Here is a 20125-nt window from a genome sequence, read left to right on the forward strand (position 1 = left end):
GGACTTGTTCCTGGCTTCACGCTTTCTCTCATTGAGTCAGAGCTCTCATGCACGGCCCAGATTTATAAACACATGCTGGCTGCCAACAGCGACATGTTAGCCTCCTGACCCACTTCTCTCCTGCTTTCACTCTGGTGTACAGCGGGGAATGAAGGAGGGGCCCGCGAGGTGGCCACTTGGACCTCTGGCAGGAAGTCCTCACTGTGCCAAAGCTTTGTGTATCTGGAGCTGGGCTGCCTAAGGCACTGTTCTCTGCCCTAACTCCAGCTTCCTTGGAGCCGAAGGCCCTGTATAGACCTGTGTCTGCCAAGCACTAGGCTGGAGGTGGGCTCCAAAGAGAGAGAGAGATCTTTCCAAACAGGTTCCATTGCTCATTCCTTTCTTGTGCTATTTGGCCCTGGAAGAGGTCTACACACTTTGGCTTTGGATTTTGTTTTAACATAGAATTTGCGAGCTTTACAGCTTGAATATAAGTAGTTTTATTAACAGTAATGGGACACTGACAAAAGAACTGTGTCCCCTTCCTGACCTAGTATTGCTTTCTTTTGGCAGGCTTCCCAGCTCTGTGCCCAGCAGCCCGTCCAGAGTGAGCTGGTACAGAGATGCCAACAGCTACAATCTCGCTTATCCACCCTGAAGATTGAGAACGAAGAGGTGAGACTCAGAACCACCCTCTGAGTTTCCCTGTCAAACCTCTTGCTGCTGCCCGGCTGGGAGCAGGTGGACGGAGCCGTGCAGAGAATGTCCGGGCTGCTGCAAACATTTCGTAGCCAAATGTAGGCTTGGATTTTCCCCTTCTGCTACATCCTGCCCTTGAACTCCAGGAAGTTGCTCTTGCATTGCCAAAGGTTGAGCTCTATTTTGAGCTTTTGCAAAATGCTTTTTTCCCCCCTTTGCACATTTAATCAAAATGGCACTTGGCAGCTGTGTGAACAATATTGTGTCTCTGAAACCACCCCCTCATGCCTGGCTTTTTCCAGCATTTTCAAACAAACAGAGGCCTTTGACTTTGGCACTTCAAATATCTCCATCCTCTTAGAAAAGGGTGACTTTCTTCTGGGCCCAACGTATTGGCTTTCAACAACCAGTTAAAAGGGCAGTATGATTAATTATCAGCTCCTTTCTTTTGAGCTCATGTGACTTCCCACCTGGCATCTCAGTAAGTCTGGCTTTCCCCGGTAAGATCAGGAAAGCCTGGGGATGGGTCACTTAGTTTGCACGTGGGCAAACAGGTTCATTCATTTGTTGAAGGTCAGGAAACAGAACCTGGGGCATTGCGGGACCAGGCCCATCATACATTTTTAACCAGCTCTTTGTATGATGGGGTTGGTTTGGATTTGTTTCATCCTCTCTCCCTTAGCACGTCCAGCATAACGAAGAGTTAATCTTTTTTTTAATTTTTTTTTTTTTTTTTTTTGCGGTACGTGGGCCTCTCACCGTTGTGGCCTCTTCCGCTGCGGAGAACAGGCTCCAGATGTGCAGGCTCAGTGACCACGGCTCACGGGCCCAGCCGCTCTGCAGCATGTGGGATCCTCCTGGACCGGGGCACGAACCCGCGTCCCCTGCATCGGCAGGCGAACCCTCAACCACTGCGCCACCAGGGAAGCCCACGAAGAGCTAATCTTAAATTTAAAAAGTGAACATTAAATAGCTGGGTCAAGCATGTAGTGTGAAGGGAGTAGTGGTTTTAGGTCCTCACTGGAGAGAGTAGGGTCCGTGTGATATTTATCACTCACTTAGCACCGTCCAATGGGAAGCAGACCTGCACCCTCTGACAGTCCCCTCCCTCCTTCCTCAGCCCACTTCTCTCCCACTTCTCCAAGCTTCTCCATCACCTCTTGTTTTGCAGCCTGCCCCTCATGCATTATGTTGGCCCTTATCATGGCAGGTAAAGAAGACAATGGAGGCCACTCTGCAGACCATCCAGGACATTGTGACCGTCGAGGATTTTGATGTGTCCGATTGCTTCCAGTACAGCAACTCTATGGAATCCGTCAAGTCCACGGTCTCAGAAACCTTCATGAGCAAACCCAGCATTGCCAAGAGGAGAGCCAACCAGCAAGAGACAGAGCAGTTCTATTTCACGGTGAGGGGGTTCAGTGGCCTTTAAAGATCATCTTTAGGCACTGCAGCACACACAGGCCATTTGGATCCCAGTGTCCTTGTCAAGTGTCTGCAGGATATCTTATCCAGTGTCTTGCAGGATATCAAGTCTTTGAATATCTTGACTTGGATCTGGGCAGGTTCAGAGACCACCCCTACACTTAAAGACACAAATATATACAAGTTGTATATCTAACAAGGACCCCCAAGAGAAAGGATGGCCCCAAGTACACTACCAAGAATATTTTCTTTTTGAAGACTTTTTTAACCAGCTAGTAAGCTTTTGTTTGAAAGTTTCCTTCTCATCCCTAGGGGTCGTGAAAGGGGAACTGCATCTCTTGGTTCTTAAGAACTACGTCGAAATATTTTGGCTAACACATGTCTTGTTTTTAAAGTCTGTAATCTTTCCTAGTTGATATGATATGATATTACTTTATAATTTAAAGTGGGAAATTATTTTTCATAATTATGGCTTCAAAGGGAAGCCATATGAAATTCAAAGGGACAGGTAATGTGTAGCATTGTTGGTTTGCATAGAGCTCTAAAACATTATATTTTGTTATTCATGCATCTCCCAGTCCTCTTTTAGACAGATGAACCCAATTTTTTTTAAGTAGTGTTAGCAGTCCTTTGGAAGGTTGCTGGCTGGTCTTTGGTGCTACTTTTTAATAATTAAGTTATTTTGAGCTTGCCAAGTAGGATTTATTGCCTGAACTAAAATTTATTTCCTAATCTTCTGACGACTAAGAAGAAATTAAGTTTGCAGATGTGAGAGGAAATATAGCCAGTGAATATGCATACTGATTCTGAATGAGAGGAATTAACTTGTTTTTCAGTCAAGAAACACAATCTGCATGTAGTAAATTGAATTTTTCCTCCAACTGGAAACATTTGTTTAATTCTTCTTTGAACACTGCCCTTTCTCCATTAAGAACACTAGTGATTTGCTATCTCCTTCAAAGAAGAAATCTGTTTTTTCATGTAATTAAGCTCAGAATTCTTCAAAATTTTTTTTTTTAAGCCCTGGAGAAGACTGTTGAGAGGGAGTGATTTAACAGTATTATTCTTTTAAAATAACTTTTTTTTTCTTGTAATACAAAAGAAAACATGCTTATTATATAGAATCTGGAAGTAAAAAGAAACTAAAAATCAGCCATAATCCCAATAACCTAGAAATAATAGTGTTAGAATATATTCTCTTCCAGGCTTTTTTCTATGCGTGCACACAGATGTGAGCATATATTTATAATTTTATTATAAAAAATGGGATACTGCTGTACATATTGTTTTGTAGCGAGTGCTCAAAATTGCTGAAAATTTATTATCTGCATCATCACTATTAATTTATTCATTGACTATTATTAAATTGTTTATTGATCATTTATTAAGGATCTACTATGTACCAGACACTGTGCTATATAAGCTGGGAATGCTAAGAATATAAAATGAAGAGGAGAATGATGGAATTAGGCCTATGAAGGGAAAACTTTCTTTTTTACTGAGTGTAAACAATTACAATACAATTACAATAGGTTGATTTGGGTAATTAAAAAAAATAAATGTAAAAATGTTAAGTGCATACATGCACATGTGCATGAATGGCAATCAGGATAAATGGAGTTAGGGAAATATTACATACAAAGTAACTTCTGTGCTGATCAGGCAATGAGTGAATCAAGAGGAGAAAGGCATTCCTTGAGGCAAGAGCAGCATGTGCAAAAGCATGAAGGCATGAAAAACCTGGGACAGACATGAAGAAAACTTCCTGTCTATAGTGAGGGCTTCGTACCTCCCCAAGCTTCTTTATCTCAGGAGGTTGTTAAATACTCGAGAGGCTTTTGGGATTGTCTGGCTGGTCTGTCTGGACTGCTTAGATATAACGCTACTTAAATGACCCAATCTTGTTACATTGCAGAACAAGATTAAATAAGAATTTTGGACATAAAAATCTGTATTTAAGACTGTCAGAAATTACTTTTTGGCTTTAAGCGAAGCTATAACATTTGTATTCAAAATTGACCTTTAGTAAGAGCAGGAATGACCATATTCCAACTGGTGACCCCCCAAATCCCACCCATCCTTTCACCTCTGTCTGAATACACCGATGTCCTCTAACTCATTTCCTGTCTTTTGTGGCCATAATGCTACTTATCACAATTGTGTGCAAATTTCCTTGGCTAACAGGAAGGTTCTTTTGTCTGGGCTTGTCCAGTAACAGATTTACAAGAGAGTTCATCATTTTTGTGATTGGTGTTTGGAACGCGTCAGATAGTTCATGATAAAAAGACTTTTGGGAGGTGGCAAAATGGACATTCAAGAAAAGGGGGCGTGCATGTTCCCCAGGACAGCTGCAGGTGCTTGCCGAACCCTACAAAGCCAACACAACTGCAGATGTGCTTTTCTTAGTCTTTTGTCTCCACAAACATTGCCCATGTGTTTCCCTGCGCCCTTCAAAGACATCAGAGTAGCACGTCCTAGAAGTTGCCTTCTTCTGGAAGATTGGGAAGAGGTCCCTTGTCATGGCTTTCTCTCCTGGTAGTGTGCCTAGTGACCCAGAGGGCTGCTAGGAAAGCTTTCTGACCACTCTCGGCTGTCATCAGATTCACCTGCCCAGATGACATCTATTGGAAATTTGAAGCATGACCTACAAAGGTCAGTCGTTTGCAAGAGTCCCAGGAAAATAATCATGGAATTTTAAAGCTTGAAGTGTTTTTAAAAAATCATCTAACCAAACCTTCTCATTTGAAAGATTTTTTTTTAAAAAAACTGAAAAAACAAACAAAAAATCCAAAAAGTATGGCTAGCTTGTTTAAAGTCCTCAGCAAGAGCTGAAACCAGAACTCTGATCTTCTGGTCTCCTGGTCTCAGGACACAGGCCTTCTCTATGCCCTGCTGAGGAAGCTGAGGTGAGGGGAAGGCTCAGGAACAGCTCAGCTTTCTGCCCTTCTTTGCTCTAAGTGAGAAGACATTTTCTGACCTCCTTGGCTTTGTATCACTTGTCTTCTATAACAAACAATCCAGCACTGTCTACCTTTTTCCCATTGCCTTTTTTATTTTAAGTGTTAAAAAAGATGCAAAGATTTCAAAAGAGAATACAGAAAAATGTCAAGCCTCTACCCATCCCCAGCTCCCACTTCCCCTCCCCTCTGACAGTGATTGAAACCAGTTTCTTGTGTCCTTCCAGAGGTATTCTGTGTGGAGACAACCACTGATGTATCCTTTAATATAATATTATTACATTAGAAATGTAAGGAAATAAAATAAATAGGAATACAAATAGAAGTATACCATCCATACTGTTCTTCACTTTGCTTCTTTCACTTAATTTATTTTGGGTATTATCTTCACATTAGTCCAAAAGATCTGCCTCCTTTTGTAATGGCTGCAAGAACATCATTGTATGGATGGATGTTCCATCATTTATTTAACCAATTCCCTGCTCATAGGCAGTAATGCTCACTGTTTTTAGCCAAGTACTGTCAAACCCTTATAGGTATTTCCTTGTATGGGGGTTGGAGTATGGGGTTCTTGAATGGGGGATGAAATGGTGGAAGGAGGGCTTATAGCTGATAAAATAAACAAAGCTAAACTGCCTGAATTCGGGAGGACAGATTCAGGTAAGGTAAGAGGTTGGAGAGGAGCCAGTTCCTTGGCCATTGAATGGACCGTGCTCTAAGACTGCTAGACTTGGTGAGGTCCAAGACCTTTTTTTATCTTGGTATTCTCCAAGAATAAACAGATACTTGATAAATGTGTGCTAAGCAGGTACAAATGCATGAATGCCCCTGCCCTGTCAATTAAAGTGGGGAGATGTGCTCCTATTGGAATATTTGCTCTATTATGTATTCTGTCTGACAGCTGTTTCCTGCTTTAAAAATTGACGGGGAGGAGGGGAAATGTCAGCGTGCTTGGTTGGTGGGGAAGCAGCCACAGCAATGACATCTGTGTATCTCTGTGCACGGGGCTGGCTAGGCATAGCTCACTCCTCCCACCCACCCCACCTTCTGGCAGCAGTGGATACTTATGGCCTTGGGTTCACAGATTAAATTCAAGGTCTAGGCAAGGTCCGTGAGTTTTACACCACCATGGAAAGAATATATTCAAAGAGAAGAGGTATTTTAAAATGAAATTTGAAAACCATTCTTGTGCCTCAAACGTTTTTTTTTCAGGCCAGAAACCATGCTTTGATTGAGCTTTCTTAAGTATTAGCACAAAGCAAAGAAGTTTAGAGAAGGACTGTTTTTTGGTTGAGCAGGTGATTCTGTATAAGGAACACTTCTGAGCACCTGCTAGTTGCCAGTCCTTGTGTTAACAATCACAGTCATGCTTGTTATCTTATTTCATCTTTAACACCCTTGTGAAAAAAGATATTATCCCCATTTTTCAGATGGGGAAACTAAGATTCTGGGAGTTAAGTGACTTGCCCAAGGTTGGAAGAGTTAGTAAGTGGTAGGACTAGAATATACCAACTCAGACTTCTCCGTTTTACTGCAACTGAAATGTCTGTCAGGGAGGGCAGGCTCAGAAAGAAAAATTATTATACTAATCCTTTTCAATAAATAAAACTCATCACTGACAATTAATACCCAATTAGGAATTATTTAGAAAGAAATCAGTGAGATCGTAAAAACTGAATTTAAGGTTTACAATGGCAAAACCCCAAACCGCCCAATAGACTCCTGCCTCCCTTCCTACTTTTGGAAAAAATTCTCAGTTTTGATAATATTGCGTGTAAAATGGAGTAGGGGCATATGGGGGTGTGGCAGTCAGACTGTGTTTTAGGAATTTGATTTCATTTTGGTGATCTGGAATAGACCATGATCCATTCCTTTTTCCTCCACTGAGGAAAACTCCAGGTAATCACTTTACCTTTAGGTGTTTCTGGAGAGGAGCACGGTACAGGGAGTGGAATGAAATAAAATTAATTACCTAATATTGGGACATGGTTTAAATAAGGAAAGTGACCCTTATTGCCCAAGGAAGGATTTTGAGATTACACATGAACAGTTCTTTTCCTAGCCCCCCTGGCCTCCAGAAATCATTGAAAAGCTACCTATTCCTCCCTTGTCGTCAGCTGTCTCAGCTCCCTTTGCTGTGTGTCTGGACAGCAGCAGCTGAAGCCTTCTAACTAAGCTCCTCCCAGGAAAGCCCAGGTTACTTCTCCCAGTTTACCTCTCATAGAGATGAGCGTGGATTTATGGGCGGGACAGGGAAGTGACAAATGACATGCCTGCGAATAGGATGCTTTTACCTTCCCATACCTGGGCTGACCTAGACGGAAAACTTCCAACCACTGTTTCCACTATTAGGCAGGCAGGTCATACCTTGACACAGTTTTTGATCCTTCAGGATTTAGTGGAACCCAAAATGTTAATTCATCATACCTCTTTATCAGATTGTTATTTATTTTAATGGTTCACTGAGTGACAGCCAGAGTTAACTAGTGAACTGTGAACATGAATGAAAAAGATGATTTCCAGAATCACAAGTATACACGAGTGAGAGGAAGGAATTTGCATCCATCTCCTTTCAGAATTTTGGCTGTTTTCTGAGCACTCTGGTCTTGCTTTAAGGGTTACAGTGTGTCTGAGTGAATTTTCCCTCATTAGGACACCTTTAGAGTCTCCTTGGGATAACCTTCCGAAGAGGGGGCTCTCGCAGTTCAGATGTTAGCAGTGGATGTCTCCTGAAGGTGTTTCGCCTCTGGGCCCTGAAGTACTGTTCCAAGCCTCACAGTTAGGCATTGGTTGGGGATTAGGATGTCACCCAGGGAAGACTGACAGCAGGTGAGCTGGCAGCTGGAGCAGATGGGATGGGGAAGGTGACAACAGAGCCTATTTTCATGCAGGTGTTCTCACGCAAAAGCACAAAGGAGCAGAGGGAACAGGTCGTGAGGAAAGCAGCAGAAATGATTTGTCATAGGGCTTGTTTTTTGTTTGTCTTCTATTTAATTCAGAGAGTAGGGGCATACTTGGGGGCGTGGTATGTAACTGCTGAGGAAGGTTCTATCCAGAGGAGAGTGAGACTGTTCATTTATTTACTCATTTTCACACATTTATTGAGCGTCTACTATCTTCTGGGCACAGTACTAAGCATCAGGGATGCAAAGAATAGTGAACGCCACAGTCTCTGACCATAGAGAGGATACCATTTGGAGGGAAAGACGTAGGAGCAGCAAAGCCTCCATGACAGGGCTGGGTGAAAAGTGCTGTCAGAGATTTGCGAAGCTCCACACAGGAGCATCTGGGTGAACAACGGAGGGCCTCCAAAGGCCTGGGATCCAGGTTTGACACCGCCACTTACTGGCTTGTGTCGATCAACAATGCCCCCTTCCCCTTCTCATCCGTAATCAGGAAATAATATGTCTCCCCTATGTGCTGTACAGAGTTATTGTGAGAGTCAAATACATGCTAAAGTACTCTAAAAATCCTTAAATTGCTACACATATGTAAAGAATCAATACTATGAAGTTTTGTTCTGCTTCTCTCCTTCTGCTCTTTACCATAATGGGTCAAGCACGTTATCATAACGATTAAAAGCACACAGTGTACTGTCAAACTGCATATGTGGGTACTGGTTCCACCACTCACTAGTCGTTTGACCTAGAGCCACTTATTGAATCTCTCCAAACCTCAGTACCTTCATCCATAAAATGGGGATAATGATAATCATAGTTCATAGAGTTGTCTTGGAGATTTAATGAATTGTCCAGGGAAACATAGTCTCTCGCTGAGCAGACAAGGGTTGAGAGAGGTCAAATCACAAAGTACAGCACAGCAATCATATTTGGACTGTTAGAGCAGATGGGATCGCATTTCCATAAACCTCATCTTGTGTTTGGAACCGCCAGTATGTGTGTATACAGGTGGAGGGTGGCAGCCCCTGTCTCTGTGTGCTCAGAAATCCCAAGCTTTCCACAAAGACTCTGCACAATAGAGGAGGAAGCGATTGAAATGATGAAAATATGGCTCAGAGATGCGCTGAATGCTGTGCTTGGTGCTTGCAGCCCAGGCAGGGGCTGAGCCTTGACATTGCTCCTGGGGTGAAGGAATGCACCCTGGGAGGGGCCGGGCAGGGCTGGATGTCAGTGGAGGTGATGAGCCACAGGTGTGTATCCTTCACACCAAGAAGGCGGGGCTCAGTGAGTCCCTCCACGCCCTGCTTTTCTTCCGAGGAGCTGAAAGAGATGGATGAGGGGCCCGAGGAGATAGCTTCTTATGGTGGCTGACGCGGAGCTCCCAGGAAGACATAGAGCAGGATACTAATCCACCAGGAAAACCAGCAGCTGCTCAGCTCAGGGCCTTAAAAAAATAAAAAATGGACCCGGTGGAAATTGGGTCAGAAACCAAAAGCCCTCTTAGAAAGGGAATTGTACAGCTGAGCGTCTGTGATTTTTTTTTTTCTTTCAGGACTGATTGTTCTTTATCCTCCTCCCTTACAGAAAATGAAGGAGTACCTGGAGGGCAGGAACCTCATCACCAAGCTACAAGCCAAGCACGACCTTCTCCAGAAAACCCTGGGAGAGAGTGAGTGTGGGCTCTGCTGGAGATTTGGCGGTGAGGGAAGGCCGAGCCCTGGGCCCAAGTGCTGAGCACACGCCTCCATCCTCAGTCTGGTTATATGAATGCATTGCTTTTCCTCGCTCGTTTGATGTGGAAGCACACGCCCCAAATGACCGCTTGAGTAATGGGGAAGGGCCAATGCTTAATGAAGCACTAATGTGCATCATCTATTTGTTTAAATGGAGCGTGCCTGCTCTCCACCCAGCCCCACTCCTGCACCTCCTCTGCCACTACTGAGGCCAAGGAGCTGGTGGGTTCTTTACTGTCCAGACACTTTGGGAAAACTCTCAGCTCCTCTTGTAGCAGGACCGAGGCTGAAGCAAGAAGGTGGGGAGCTGTGAGGTGAGCTACACAGCTGCTCTGAGGAGAAAAGAGGAGAGGATTCTCAAGGGCAGAGGTGATGGGCAGACTGCAGCTGTCTGTAGCTTCAAGGTGGGGCAGAGGTTTTCTTCTGCTTTGAAAGGTCCTGGTGCTAAGAGGCAGCCCTCTCCCTGCTTTGGCCAGGCTGAAGCTGTGGTGCTGAATCGACTATCTGGTCTCATAGGATGATTTTAACCAGACCCTGGAAAGTAGCAAGGCAGAGGACTGGACTGGCACTCTGGACTTTCTCTCCTCAGCTGTCAAACAGAAGGCAGGGGTTGAAAGAGAAGCTTCCCTGGGGTTTTTGGCACCTTGCCCAGGTCTCCTGCCCAGCTCTCAGCACCCTATGATTAATGGGATTCCCAAGTTGGGGACACCTCTGAAGGCCCTGCCCCTCCTCCCTCCCCCACTGATCTCCTCACTTAAAGATAGGGAGGGGGAGGCTACTGGTGTTCTAACACCAGTGAAAGGCAAAACCTGCACCCACAGAGGTCTAACGCTCTCAAATAAATCCTTCAGACCAACTGCAGAATCTAGGGAAGTGTACAGCACTCACTGGCTCAATGGCCCCAGAAATCAGAGCCTCCTACCCGCCCTTCTTACCCTGTTCTCCTGCCCTGAACGATTCCCCCAGATGATTAACTCTTTTATCTCTAATGTCTTTGATCTTGTGATTTTTAAGGCATTTTCTTTTATGTGAAGAAAGCCTGTTAAGTAACTTCTGTTGTCTTCCCTCCGCAACACCCAGGGGACTCAGGCTGAACAGGCCTATGCATTGAGATCCAAAGTTTGCTTATAGAAAATCTTTACTCTTGAGTTATCAGATTGCTCCGTGGGGAATCGGAGGAAGAAAAGCCCAGAACTATTTGAAGCAAGTTATAACTGTGATTTCTTTTTGCCAGGATAATCTAAGCATGACCCATAAGTGAGATGGGGAACAGGGCGGGAGAGAGAGAGAGAGAGAGAGAGAGAGTGTGTGTGTGTGTGTGTGTGTGTGTGTGTGTGTTTGCAACACACATACATGCACCAAGTGTGCTACTATGAAGGGGTGAAGGTTGGTGACTGTTCATCAGTGCTGCAAGTTGCCTTCATCTAAAGATGACAAGTTCTAGCAATAATGAAAAATATAGGTCTTCCTGTGTTCAAGCCATCATGTCCCTGCCTTCTGTATGTATTTGTCACTAACGCAAGAGCCCCTTGTTTCTTGCCACAGAGGGATAATTGATGTGTATGAATATTCCAGAATGGAAATGGGACAGATGTTAGAAATAATGGCTCTGAATAATATTTTTGCAGACGAAAGCTGAGCCTTTGGTAAGAGAGGCTGTTGGGGTGGGGGAGGTGTTGCTCAAGATGAGCTGAACTGTAATCAACAATTAGCAACCTTTAAAGGCAAGAAAAAGCCCTGCCCTCCCTCCTCCCCCTCCCCCCCACACCTCGGCCCTTGGAGTCGCCTTTCCAGGAAACTGGATGAGGAGCTTGGGAGCCAATCTCTCCTTCCCCGGCTCAGCGCCTGCTTACCCTTTCCCTGGTTTATCTAATACGGTCTAATATAGACCAAGCTGGGTTAACTGTGGACCCAAAAAAAGCAACACAGATTACATAATGGCCCAAGTGCACGTGCATATTTTTAAAAAACATAAGAATACTTCAGATGAGCATTAAGATTTTCAATTCCATTTTTTAAGACTGTGTATGATCCATCCAGCTTAGTATTAGGGCCCACTGTTGGGTTGAGAACCACAGTCTAAAAGCAGTAGCAGCATTTTAAATATTTTTCCCTTGTCATTTCAGCCCAGCGTAATGGAAGTGAGAATTTAGTATGAATCTAAAACGAGAATTTCGATGTATGCTTCCTCCTCTCCCCAAATAGCTATTCCTTCCTTCTTCCCCTTCCACCCTCAACTGTGTGTGTGTGTGTGTATGTGTGTGTGTGTGTGTGTGTGTGTGTGTGTTCACAGCCTGAAGGGCAAGCAGGTTCATCCCTCCCTCCCCACCACACACACACCCAGCACACATAGAAGAGAAGCTGAATTTCATCTCTGGGAAAGCTTCTAATAATTTGTTCTCTAAGATATGCTCTGCCTTGCTATTTTTCCCCCGATCCACCCGTTTTCCCACTGGGAAGCAGAGTTGGCAATCCTAAGGTTTCAGGATACCAGCAGCCCTAGGCTGGGAACAAGCATCAGAAACGAGGCCCAGAAAGAGGACCTGGGTGCTCTCTTCTTTTTTGCCTGGAAGGCTAGTCACACGTGATCCTCGGGGCTCCCTGGGGAGCCGGGCAGACACAGTCATTCCTGGGAGCAAGTCTCCCCCTTTTACCCCGTCTGCTTCAACATGTGCTTTTTGCCTTTGTATTTCCAACAGGTCAGCGGACAGATTGCAGTCTGGCCAGGTAGGTGTGGCCTGAGACAGCCCTGGGAAGGGATGAAGAGAGGCCGGAAGGGTAGAGCCATCCCAACCTGGGAAAGAGCCAAGGAGTTGAGTTGTAGAGGTGTTGGATGACTTTGCAAAGGGGTAGCCTAGGGCAGGGGTGGCTTCCATCCCTTTACCTTGCTGACCCCATCTGGCCTCAAATGGAAATGGGATTTGCTGAGCAGAAATAAGTGAAGAGAGTTACTGTTTGCCAAAATAGTCCCAGAGACCCCCCCAAAACCACTGCATTGCACGGAAAAGAAATGTTCGACGCTGGAGGATCCTGGTAACCTAACCTTAGCTTTTAGACTTCAACATGTGGGTTTTGGGAAGTCTCTGACCTAGGGAACGAGGATCAGAAGATAGCATTTGACCTGAAATTTTTTTTATACGTGGAAAAGATGACAGCCTCTAATTAGCGAGTGTCGCTGGATAATGAAATATTACATTGCATTGCTTGCCAACAGCATTGGTAGACATCCTCGCCTGATGTACAAGTATGCAGCCCTCCCAATCTTTCCCCACCTTCCCCGCCCTCCCCCACCCCAGCCAAATATTTTCCCTCTCAGTCATGGAGCTGCTATGAGAAAACTCGTGAGTTGGCGGCAAGCAAGGCATTCATTCAGCCGACGGTTCTCAGATGCCTAAAAATGTGCTGATTTAACTGGGGAAAGAGCTTTAATGGGCCAGACTCCTTAGAGACCCTGCGTTAGCCCATTATATAAACCACTTATATCTGGCGACACACACACACAATAGTCATGAGGCCATTTACAATTATAGGCTCATTACTTAAAAATAGCTCCATTTGGCTTTCATCGTTTTGTCATTGCGGATCACAATTAATATACTAGTCTTGTTGACTGGAGGGAACCAGGATAATGGAATTCTGTAGAATATATCTTCCTGGTGCTAAAGTCTTAGTGTAATTTCACCTAAAGTGCCATAACTGCAGAAGGCTCTATGGGAGTGAAAAGAGCTGAGCTGAATTCCCTTATGCTGTGTTATTCACTGTGTGACCTTGGGCTGCTCTTTTCCCCTCTCTGAACTCCGGTTTCCTCATCCATAAGACAAGATAGAGAGGGACTTCCCTGGCAGTCCAGTGGTTCAGACTCCATGCTTCCACTGGAGGGGGCATGGGTTCAGTCGCTGTGAGGGGAAATAAGATCCCACAAGCTGTGCAACGTGGCCAAAAAAAAGACAAGACAGAACAATCACCTAGATCCAAGGAGCTCTAGGATTCCAAAGAGGTCCTTAAGAAGAGCCTAGTGGAAGTGGCAGAAGGTGCCCAGCAGCTGGGCTCTGGTCCTTACCTTCTACCCTCACTCAAAGAGGCATCACTGCTCTCCTTGCTTGGGTATTGTTGTCTGAGTCAGATTCCCTTGGAGAAAAGGCTTCCAAGGCTAAACACAGCTTGAAAAGCATTGACCTATGGAATCGCCAAGGTTCCTTCCAGTCTGGACACTCTACTGTCTAAATTCCGGGAAAATCGCTCCTTATCTTTTCCCTAAGGATTTATTTCCAAGAGAAAGAAAACCATAGCTTCCTTTGGTGTTTACTAGTGTCTCCTTGCAAATGGAGAAATCTTCATGTTGTCTGACCTATATATATTTTACTGCAAATTGAACCAATTCCCTCCTATTCTACTTTTGAATGGTGGCAGACATTAAGACCAGAGACCTCTAAGCTTTTGTGAAAAGCGCTTTACTGGGCTTCATTTGGAGGGTAACTTATCAAGTCTCTTAGCCACTTCTGGGACTGAGCTGATTAATGCAGTTTGTTTCATTAACTACCTCACAGATTGTTTTTAATCTCATTTTCTCTTTTTCCTCCCTGTTGCTGGATTCAACCACAGGCGTAGCTCAACTGTGAGGAAACAGGTAAGGGCCCAGCAAGAGGCAGGCTTGTCTGGCGTGAAATGGTTAGATCCCAGATATTTATGGAACTCCAGTGTGGATGGGACAGACACTTTTTTGACTTCATGCTTACATTTGGAATGTACCATTTAGTCATAGTATGTTTAATATTACGGCAACTTCATCAAATTAGCGAGGGGGGCAGGGACTTGTTCCTCTCCTCTCTAGTCGTTTATGCTCTTACATGCTAGAGGTCTGGTTTGACTGTGGCAGACTGTGCCAGAACTATCTTTGGTGCTACTTCTCTAGGAGACCGTGAAAGAGACCTCACACTTCATACATGGGTACCAATATGACAGTAACTCACAGCATCTAATCACCTAGACCAAGTTTGCAGGTTTTTGTTTGTTTCTGGTGGCATGGCCATCTTAGATGTATTTCTAAGACATACTAAAAATGTAAAGATAAGTCTGGTCTAGGAATGATAAGCAAGAGACGTTGAGCTCTGCAATTATGTGCACCATCTTCAGAGTTGTATTCAAATCTGACACTGAGCTGTAAGCAGCTAGCTCTCATGACCCACCTTAGGAGGGATCTTAGCTCGGCATGGGCAGTCCACATCAGTGGATAATCTAAACAGCACTTATGCTTGTTTAAAAAGAATTAATTGAAGGGTTTTTTTTTGCAGTTGCAAATTGGACTTCCTAATTATACTTTATGGCAAATACTAAAATGGTTTTGTATCCCCTAAGCTCATACCAGCTATGCAGCAGGCAGTTGGCAGAGAGGGGGTGGAGAGAGCTCAGAAATGTCTTTGTGTCTACTCAGGGGAAAGCTGATCCAGGCTTTAAAAAATCATTTTGGGTAATTCACAGTGGCTGTAGCCACAGGGAGTTAATGGAATGTAGAGGGCACATGGTTTCTGCGATGGTGGTAGCCCCTGCAGGGTCTTCAGTCCAGCCGGGGAAGTTGATAACATAGCCCGCACTTGTCTTAGCTTTGCTGTCACTAGTTTTTTCCCTTCTCTATTTTGGATCTTCTTTTAATGAGAACACCATCAGATGCAATTACACATTTTTTAAATTATAAAGATGTCATTGCAGTTCTCTTTCCTCTATTCCTCTTCTTTCTTTCTGCTTCCCCTTTCTTTCATAATTTCAGTTAAAAGTAGAGAGGAAGGGAGTGCCTCCCCGGGATCATTTATTACGTTTAAAATTAATAGGTGGATATCTTAAAGAGGGAGCAAGGTTTTTTATCCCACCCCCCTTCGAAAATAAGAACAGGATTGACCTTGAAGTTTGTTCCTTTCAGTTCCTGCACTGAAATTGAGCCCCCTACATATAGATGGAGCCTAGGTGCGACCACTCTGGCTGCAGGAGTGCCAAAGGCCACGGTTTGGCAGGTGATATGTGTCCCTGGTTGGGCTCATAATCAGAAAAGAACTGCACCCATCTGGTTTTCATCCTGCTGTGCCTAGGCAGTTGCAAGCAAAGCATATTTGCCAGGTGCTAGATTTGTGTAAGAGTTCCAGCATGCACCAGAAACCCCAATCAAGTAAAGACCTTGTTTTCATTCACTTTTTTTCCAGCAGCTCAAATCTAATGGTGGATCAGTGAAGAGTTTTTCTAAGATAGTCAGAAAGGTAAATAGTGGGTAATTTGGAAGAGGAGTAATCATGTGTACATAACCAGGAAATAAAATTTGTTTGGTTGTTTATGGCAAATCAACCAAACAAGAGGAAGAACTGTGTAACTTTTGCTTTTGAGTCTACCCAATGCGTTCCAATCATGTTTGACCCTAGCAAAGCCTAGGTTCAGACCATCTGACTTTTCTTCAAAAAGAGATGCCTCAACTGCTGCTTCCAAGCATTCCCTGCTCCCATCAAGCCCAGAATTTTCTCATTCCTATTACTTCCATATCTTCTTTGCTGGCCCATCTTTCTCTGTTCCTCGAAATGTAAGCATTTCCCCAAGGCTTGGTCCTCTTTTGACTTCCTTCCATATTCTTTCCCTTGTCACTTGTGTTGCCTTGGATGATTCTGTCTCTTTTCTCTCCTTCCCGAAGTGTCCACTTGTTCTGTAACGTTGTCGTTCTGAGTCTTTGGATCTAACTCCTAATTGATGGGCAGGATGTTGATGCTCAAGAGTTGCGGTGGCACCTCCTACCCTCAGCATCCATCTCCTCACCTTCCAACCACATTTTCATTTCCTTAGCACCTCCCCTTACTTCTCGACTCTTATGGAGACCCTCTATTCTTCACAATCCCTGAAGCCCTACATCTTATCTTTGATGCCTCTTTTTTCCTTATTACCCACATCTAATCAGGGGTCAAGACTTGTGTTTTCTCCCTGGTGAAAACGTAAACCTAACAAATGTAACAAAGATCAGTACCTGGCAAAAATCGTAACTCTCTCACGTGTGAGAAATTATGCCAAACAATGGCATATTTAGACATTATCTAGCCACCTTCTTGATTGCTTTCTGCTGCAAATCACTGGACCCCTGCTTTACTATCTCTTCCAAGTTATGTTTGCTACTTTTCTTCCTCCACTTTTGGTTTAAAGTTCCTTTAATCTGATTGAATGGGGATTTGACCCGATCATCCTTCAAGGGCCCTTCCAGCCCTGGGGTTAAATGACCAAAAATATTATGAACAAAAGAATCAAACTGACATGGATTCTAACACTGGACGAGGGAAAGAGAGAGGAAGAAAGGGAGAGACAGACACTGAATAGGAACACACATAGACACTGCTCGGTCAGTTGTATGCAAGATCTATGGTGAAGTGAGGGTCTTCACCAGGGCACGTCCTGGGGAAATGGATTCCCTCGGAGCTCAGAAACATTACAAGGAGAGAGTCAGAGCCCTCATGACTTTTTGCCCCTGCAATGTCCTTTGTCCTTTGTTTTCACTGGACTCTGACTTAGGCTCCACTGGAGCAGTGGGGACTAGGAAAATACTCCTCTGCAGTAGGACAGGTCATCTCTGGCCCACTCTTGTCTGCCACAAATTATCCTCTGGGCCACTTCTGGTAACCATGAACATGCAGGTTAATGTCTTTGATGCTTTACTTTCTGCAACCCTGCATGCTTCCCTTTAGCTATCATTGATATTCCTTTTACCACAAGTTGAGGCAGAATTTTGCACTCACGTAACTTATTGAAACCATAACCTGTGAGCTTCCCAACCTCCCTCCCTCTGGGTCTTAGGACCAGAAAAACTTTACAAACCCTCATATCACTGTCCTCATTATCACTGCTACTACTGTTTGTAGATGAAAAGTATAATAACAATGTTTGTAAACATAAAAAGACCTCCAAAAAATTAAGTTTGGGGTTTTTTTTTATAGTGGAACCCAGTTTCTTCATTAATGTAAGGAAGAGCTGAAAAAGATTCTTCCTCTGACACCAGCCTAGACTGACTGGTAGAATTTACTGTTGGCAAAAAGAAGGCAGACACTGCCTACTGAAGCTGGAGAGGTGGAGGAAGCAGACGGGTCTGGGGGTCATGAGACGAGCATTTGGGTCTCTGAGACCCTCCTGACTCCAGCTGCACTTTGGTACACAGTACGTCCTCTGGCAGCATCCTGGCTTTCCAGCAAGCTCAGGAGCTGGAGGCCACGCCAGCTCTTCTCTCAGCCTGGCATCTTCATGAGACCCAGCTGCTTCCCTATTAGTGGCCAAACCTGCAGCTACAGTTGAAAATTTAGAGTCGGGGGAGAGGCACAAACCAACCTGTGAAATGGGCAGAAGCCACAGGACCCATCCTACTGGAGAGCCCAGTCTCTGTCCTGAACATCTAAAGCCCTTTCTAACTAGGACTAAGGTCACTCTGCCTGGTCCCTTCCTTCCCTGTAAGTGAGTGGTTGTGCATTTAGATGCACTAGAAAACCCTACTGGTTTTCAGTAACATTTGGTATTCACACCTGACTATGTTTGTCAAGCTCCTAGGACGCAGTATGGGTGGTAGTGAGATGCTCAGTCTCAGGGGGAGACTGCCTGGGTTTGAATCCTGGCTCTTCTACTTAGCAGCTGTGTCACCGTAAGCAGCTATTTCACCTTGCTAAGCCTTCATTTCCTCGCTTGTCAAATGAGGATAATAATAATACACATCCCATAGGGTTGTTACCAGGACCAATCCATCTAAAGCACTTAATACATGACCCAACACCTCTATAAATTCTTTTGTAAATGGTAAGCACTGTGTTCATGTGCCAATAGGAAATATTACTCTCCTCACCACCAATCCCCCTCCCCAGTTAGTAGATACCAAATTAAGGCCAAAAGAAGTTAAATAAATGGCAGGATTGTAGAGCAAAAATGGCAGAGCAAAGATTGATATCTGGGAGGCCTGCTGCATAAGCTAGTACCAATTAGTTTCCACTATTTCCAAGAGTTAGGTTTTTTTCTTTCTTGCCTTTTCTGCCAAACAAACCCCCTCTCTGCTGCTCCCATTGATTCATTCTGCCACCTTCCACTGATATTAATTGAGCACCTGCTATGTGAGAGCATCATGGCCAGAGATGGACACCGAGAATTGACATAGGATCTGCCCTGTGGAACTCGAGCTACAATGGTGACAAATACAAACAAATATTCATACCCACACAATTAAGTCACAGTCAGGCTGTGAAGGCCAAGTACAAGGTGCTGAGACCCCATAGACAGGGGCTCTGATCTCATCTGGGGAGTCTGGGAAAGCATCCCTGAGGAAGTGATACTTGCACTGAGACCCTGGGGGTGGGGGTCCGGGGTGAGGAGAGCATTCCAGCAGCTCACGCAAAGCCATGAGCAAAGGAGGACTTACTGAGGAGCAGAAGGAGACAAAACTGGAGGCTAAGACAGGACCCCAGACAGGCAAGGCTGCATACAGAAAGTAACGAGGAGTCCTTGAAAGAGTTTAGCCTAGAGAGTAAACGATGGAATGTGCACTTTTAAAGATCACCTAACCAATATGAGGGAAGAAAAACTGGTTTGGAGGACGACAGGGATGGGAATGGAGATACTGGTGGATTGGACTGGGCTGGTGGCAGTAGAGATGGAGAGAAATAAATGGATTTAGGAGGCAAACTTGACAGAATATATGTATGTATTGATTGATTGTATGGCTGCGGTGGGGGGGGGACCGTGGGATAAAAATGATCAGTTTCATATAGGACACACTGAATTTAAGACATCGGTATGAGGCATTCCAAGTAGATGGTTGTGCATGTGCTTTGGAGCGTGGAGGCCAGGCTGGATGCTTCTTGTGGACCAGCCACTGATCCAGCTGAGACAAGTTCCACGTGGTTTTGGCTCATTTTCTCTGACCCTGGGCTGTCTCTCTTTGAAGATTCTAATGTTGTGTTTCTTTGGCTTTTTAGGATTCCAGCCAGGCAATTCCTTTGGTGGTAGAAAGCTGTATCCGGTTTATCAGCAGACACGGTAAGCAGGATTACAGCCTTGCCCATATTTGTGCAAGAACTGGGAAGAACTTCCAGGAATTCTTTATGGAGTAAGAATAGAGATTGACTTCCCATCCTGACATTCTCCAAAGAGGAATAAAATCTTATTTGTTCACATAATGTTTGCTACCTCAGAATGGCCACACCTAGACATTGAGAGAAAAATATCACGTATTTTTGACCCCCAGGTGCCTGAGCCACTTACCACACTCCCTTTCCTAGCTTAGAGTGAGTTTTTTTTGTTTGTTTGTTTGTTTTTTGCGGTACGCGGGCCTCTCACTGTTGTGGCCTCTCCTGTTGCGGAGCACAGGCTCCGGACGCGCAGGCTCAGCAGCCATGGCTCACAGGCCCAGCCGCTCCGCGGCATGTGGGATCTTCCCAGACCG

The 20125-nt window shown here is 44.6% G+C and overlaps 1 protein-coding gene across 8 annotated transcripts in view; it reads left to right on the top strand.

The window, feature by feature from the left end:
* Positions 1-20125, top strand: part of SRGAP2 (SLIT-ROBO Rho GTPase activating protein 2) — a 235321-nt gene that overhangs the window by 177502 nt on the left and 37694 nt on the right. For all 8 annotated transcript variants that reach the window (XM_022593603.3, XM_022593605.3, XM_022593604.3 and 5 more), the window contains 6 exons: positions 553-654; positions 1889-2086; positions 9545-9629; positions 12393-12420; positions 14296-14320; positions 19659-19719. In XM_022593603.3, coding sequence (XP_022449311.1) covers positions 553-654; positions 1889-2086; positions 9545-9629; positions 12393-12420; positions 14296-14320; positions 19659-19719 — 499 coding nt within the window. The remainder of the gene's footprint in view (positions 1-552; positions 655-1888; positions 2087-9544; positions 9630-12392; positions 12421-14295; positions 14321-19658; positions 19720-20125) is intronic.

The sequence above is a fragment of the Delphinapterus leucas genome, chromosome 1, assembly GCF_059928025.1.
Source record: "Delphinapterus leucas isolate spDelLeu-1000000601 "Yukka" chromosome 1, BTC_Dleu_Yukka2, whole genome shotgun sequence".
NCBI lineage: Eukaryota > Metazoa > Chordata > Mammalia > Artiodactyla > Monodontidae > Delphinapterus > Delphinapterus leucas.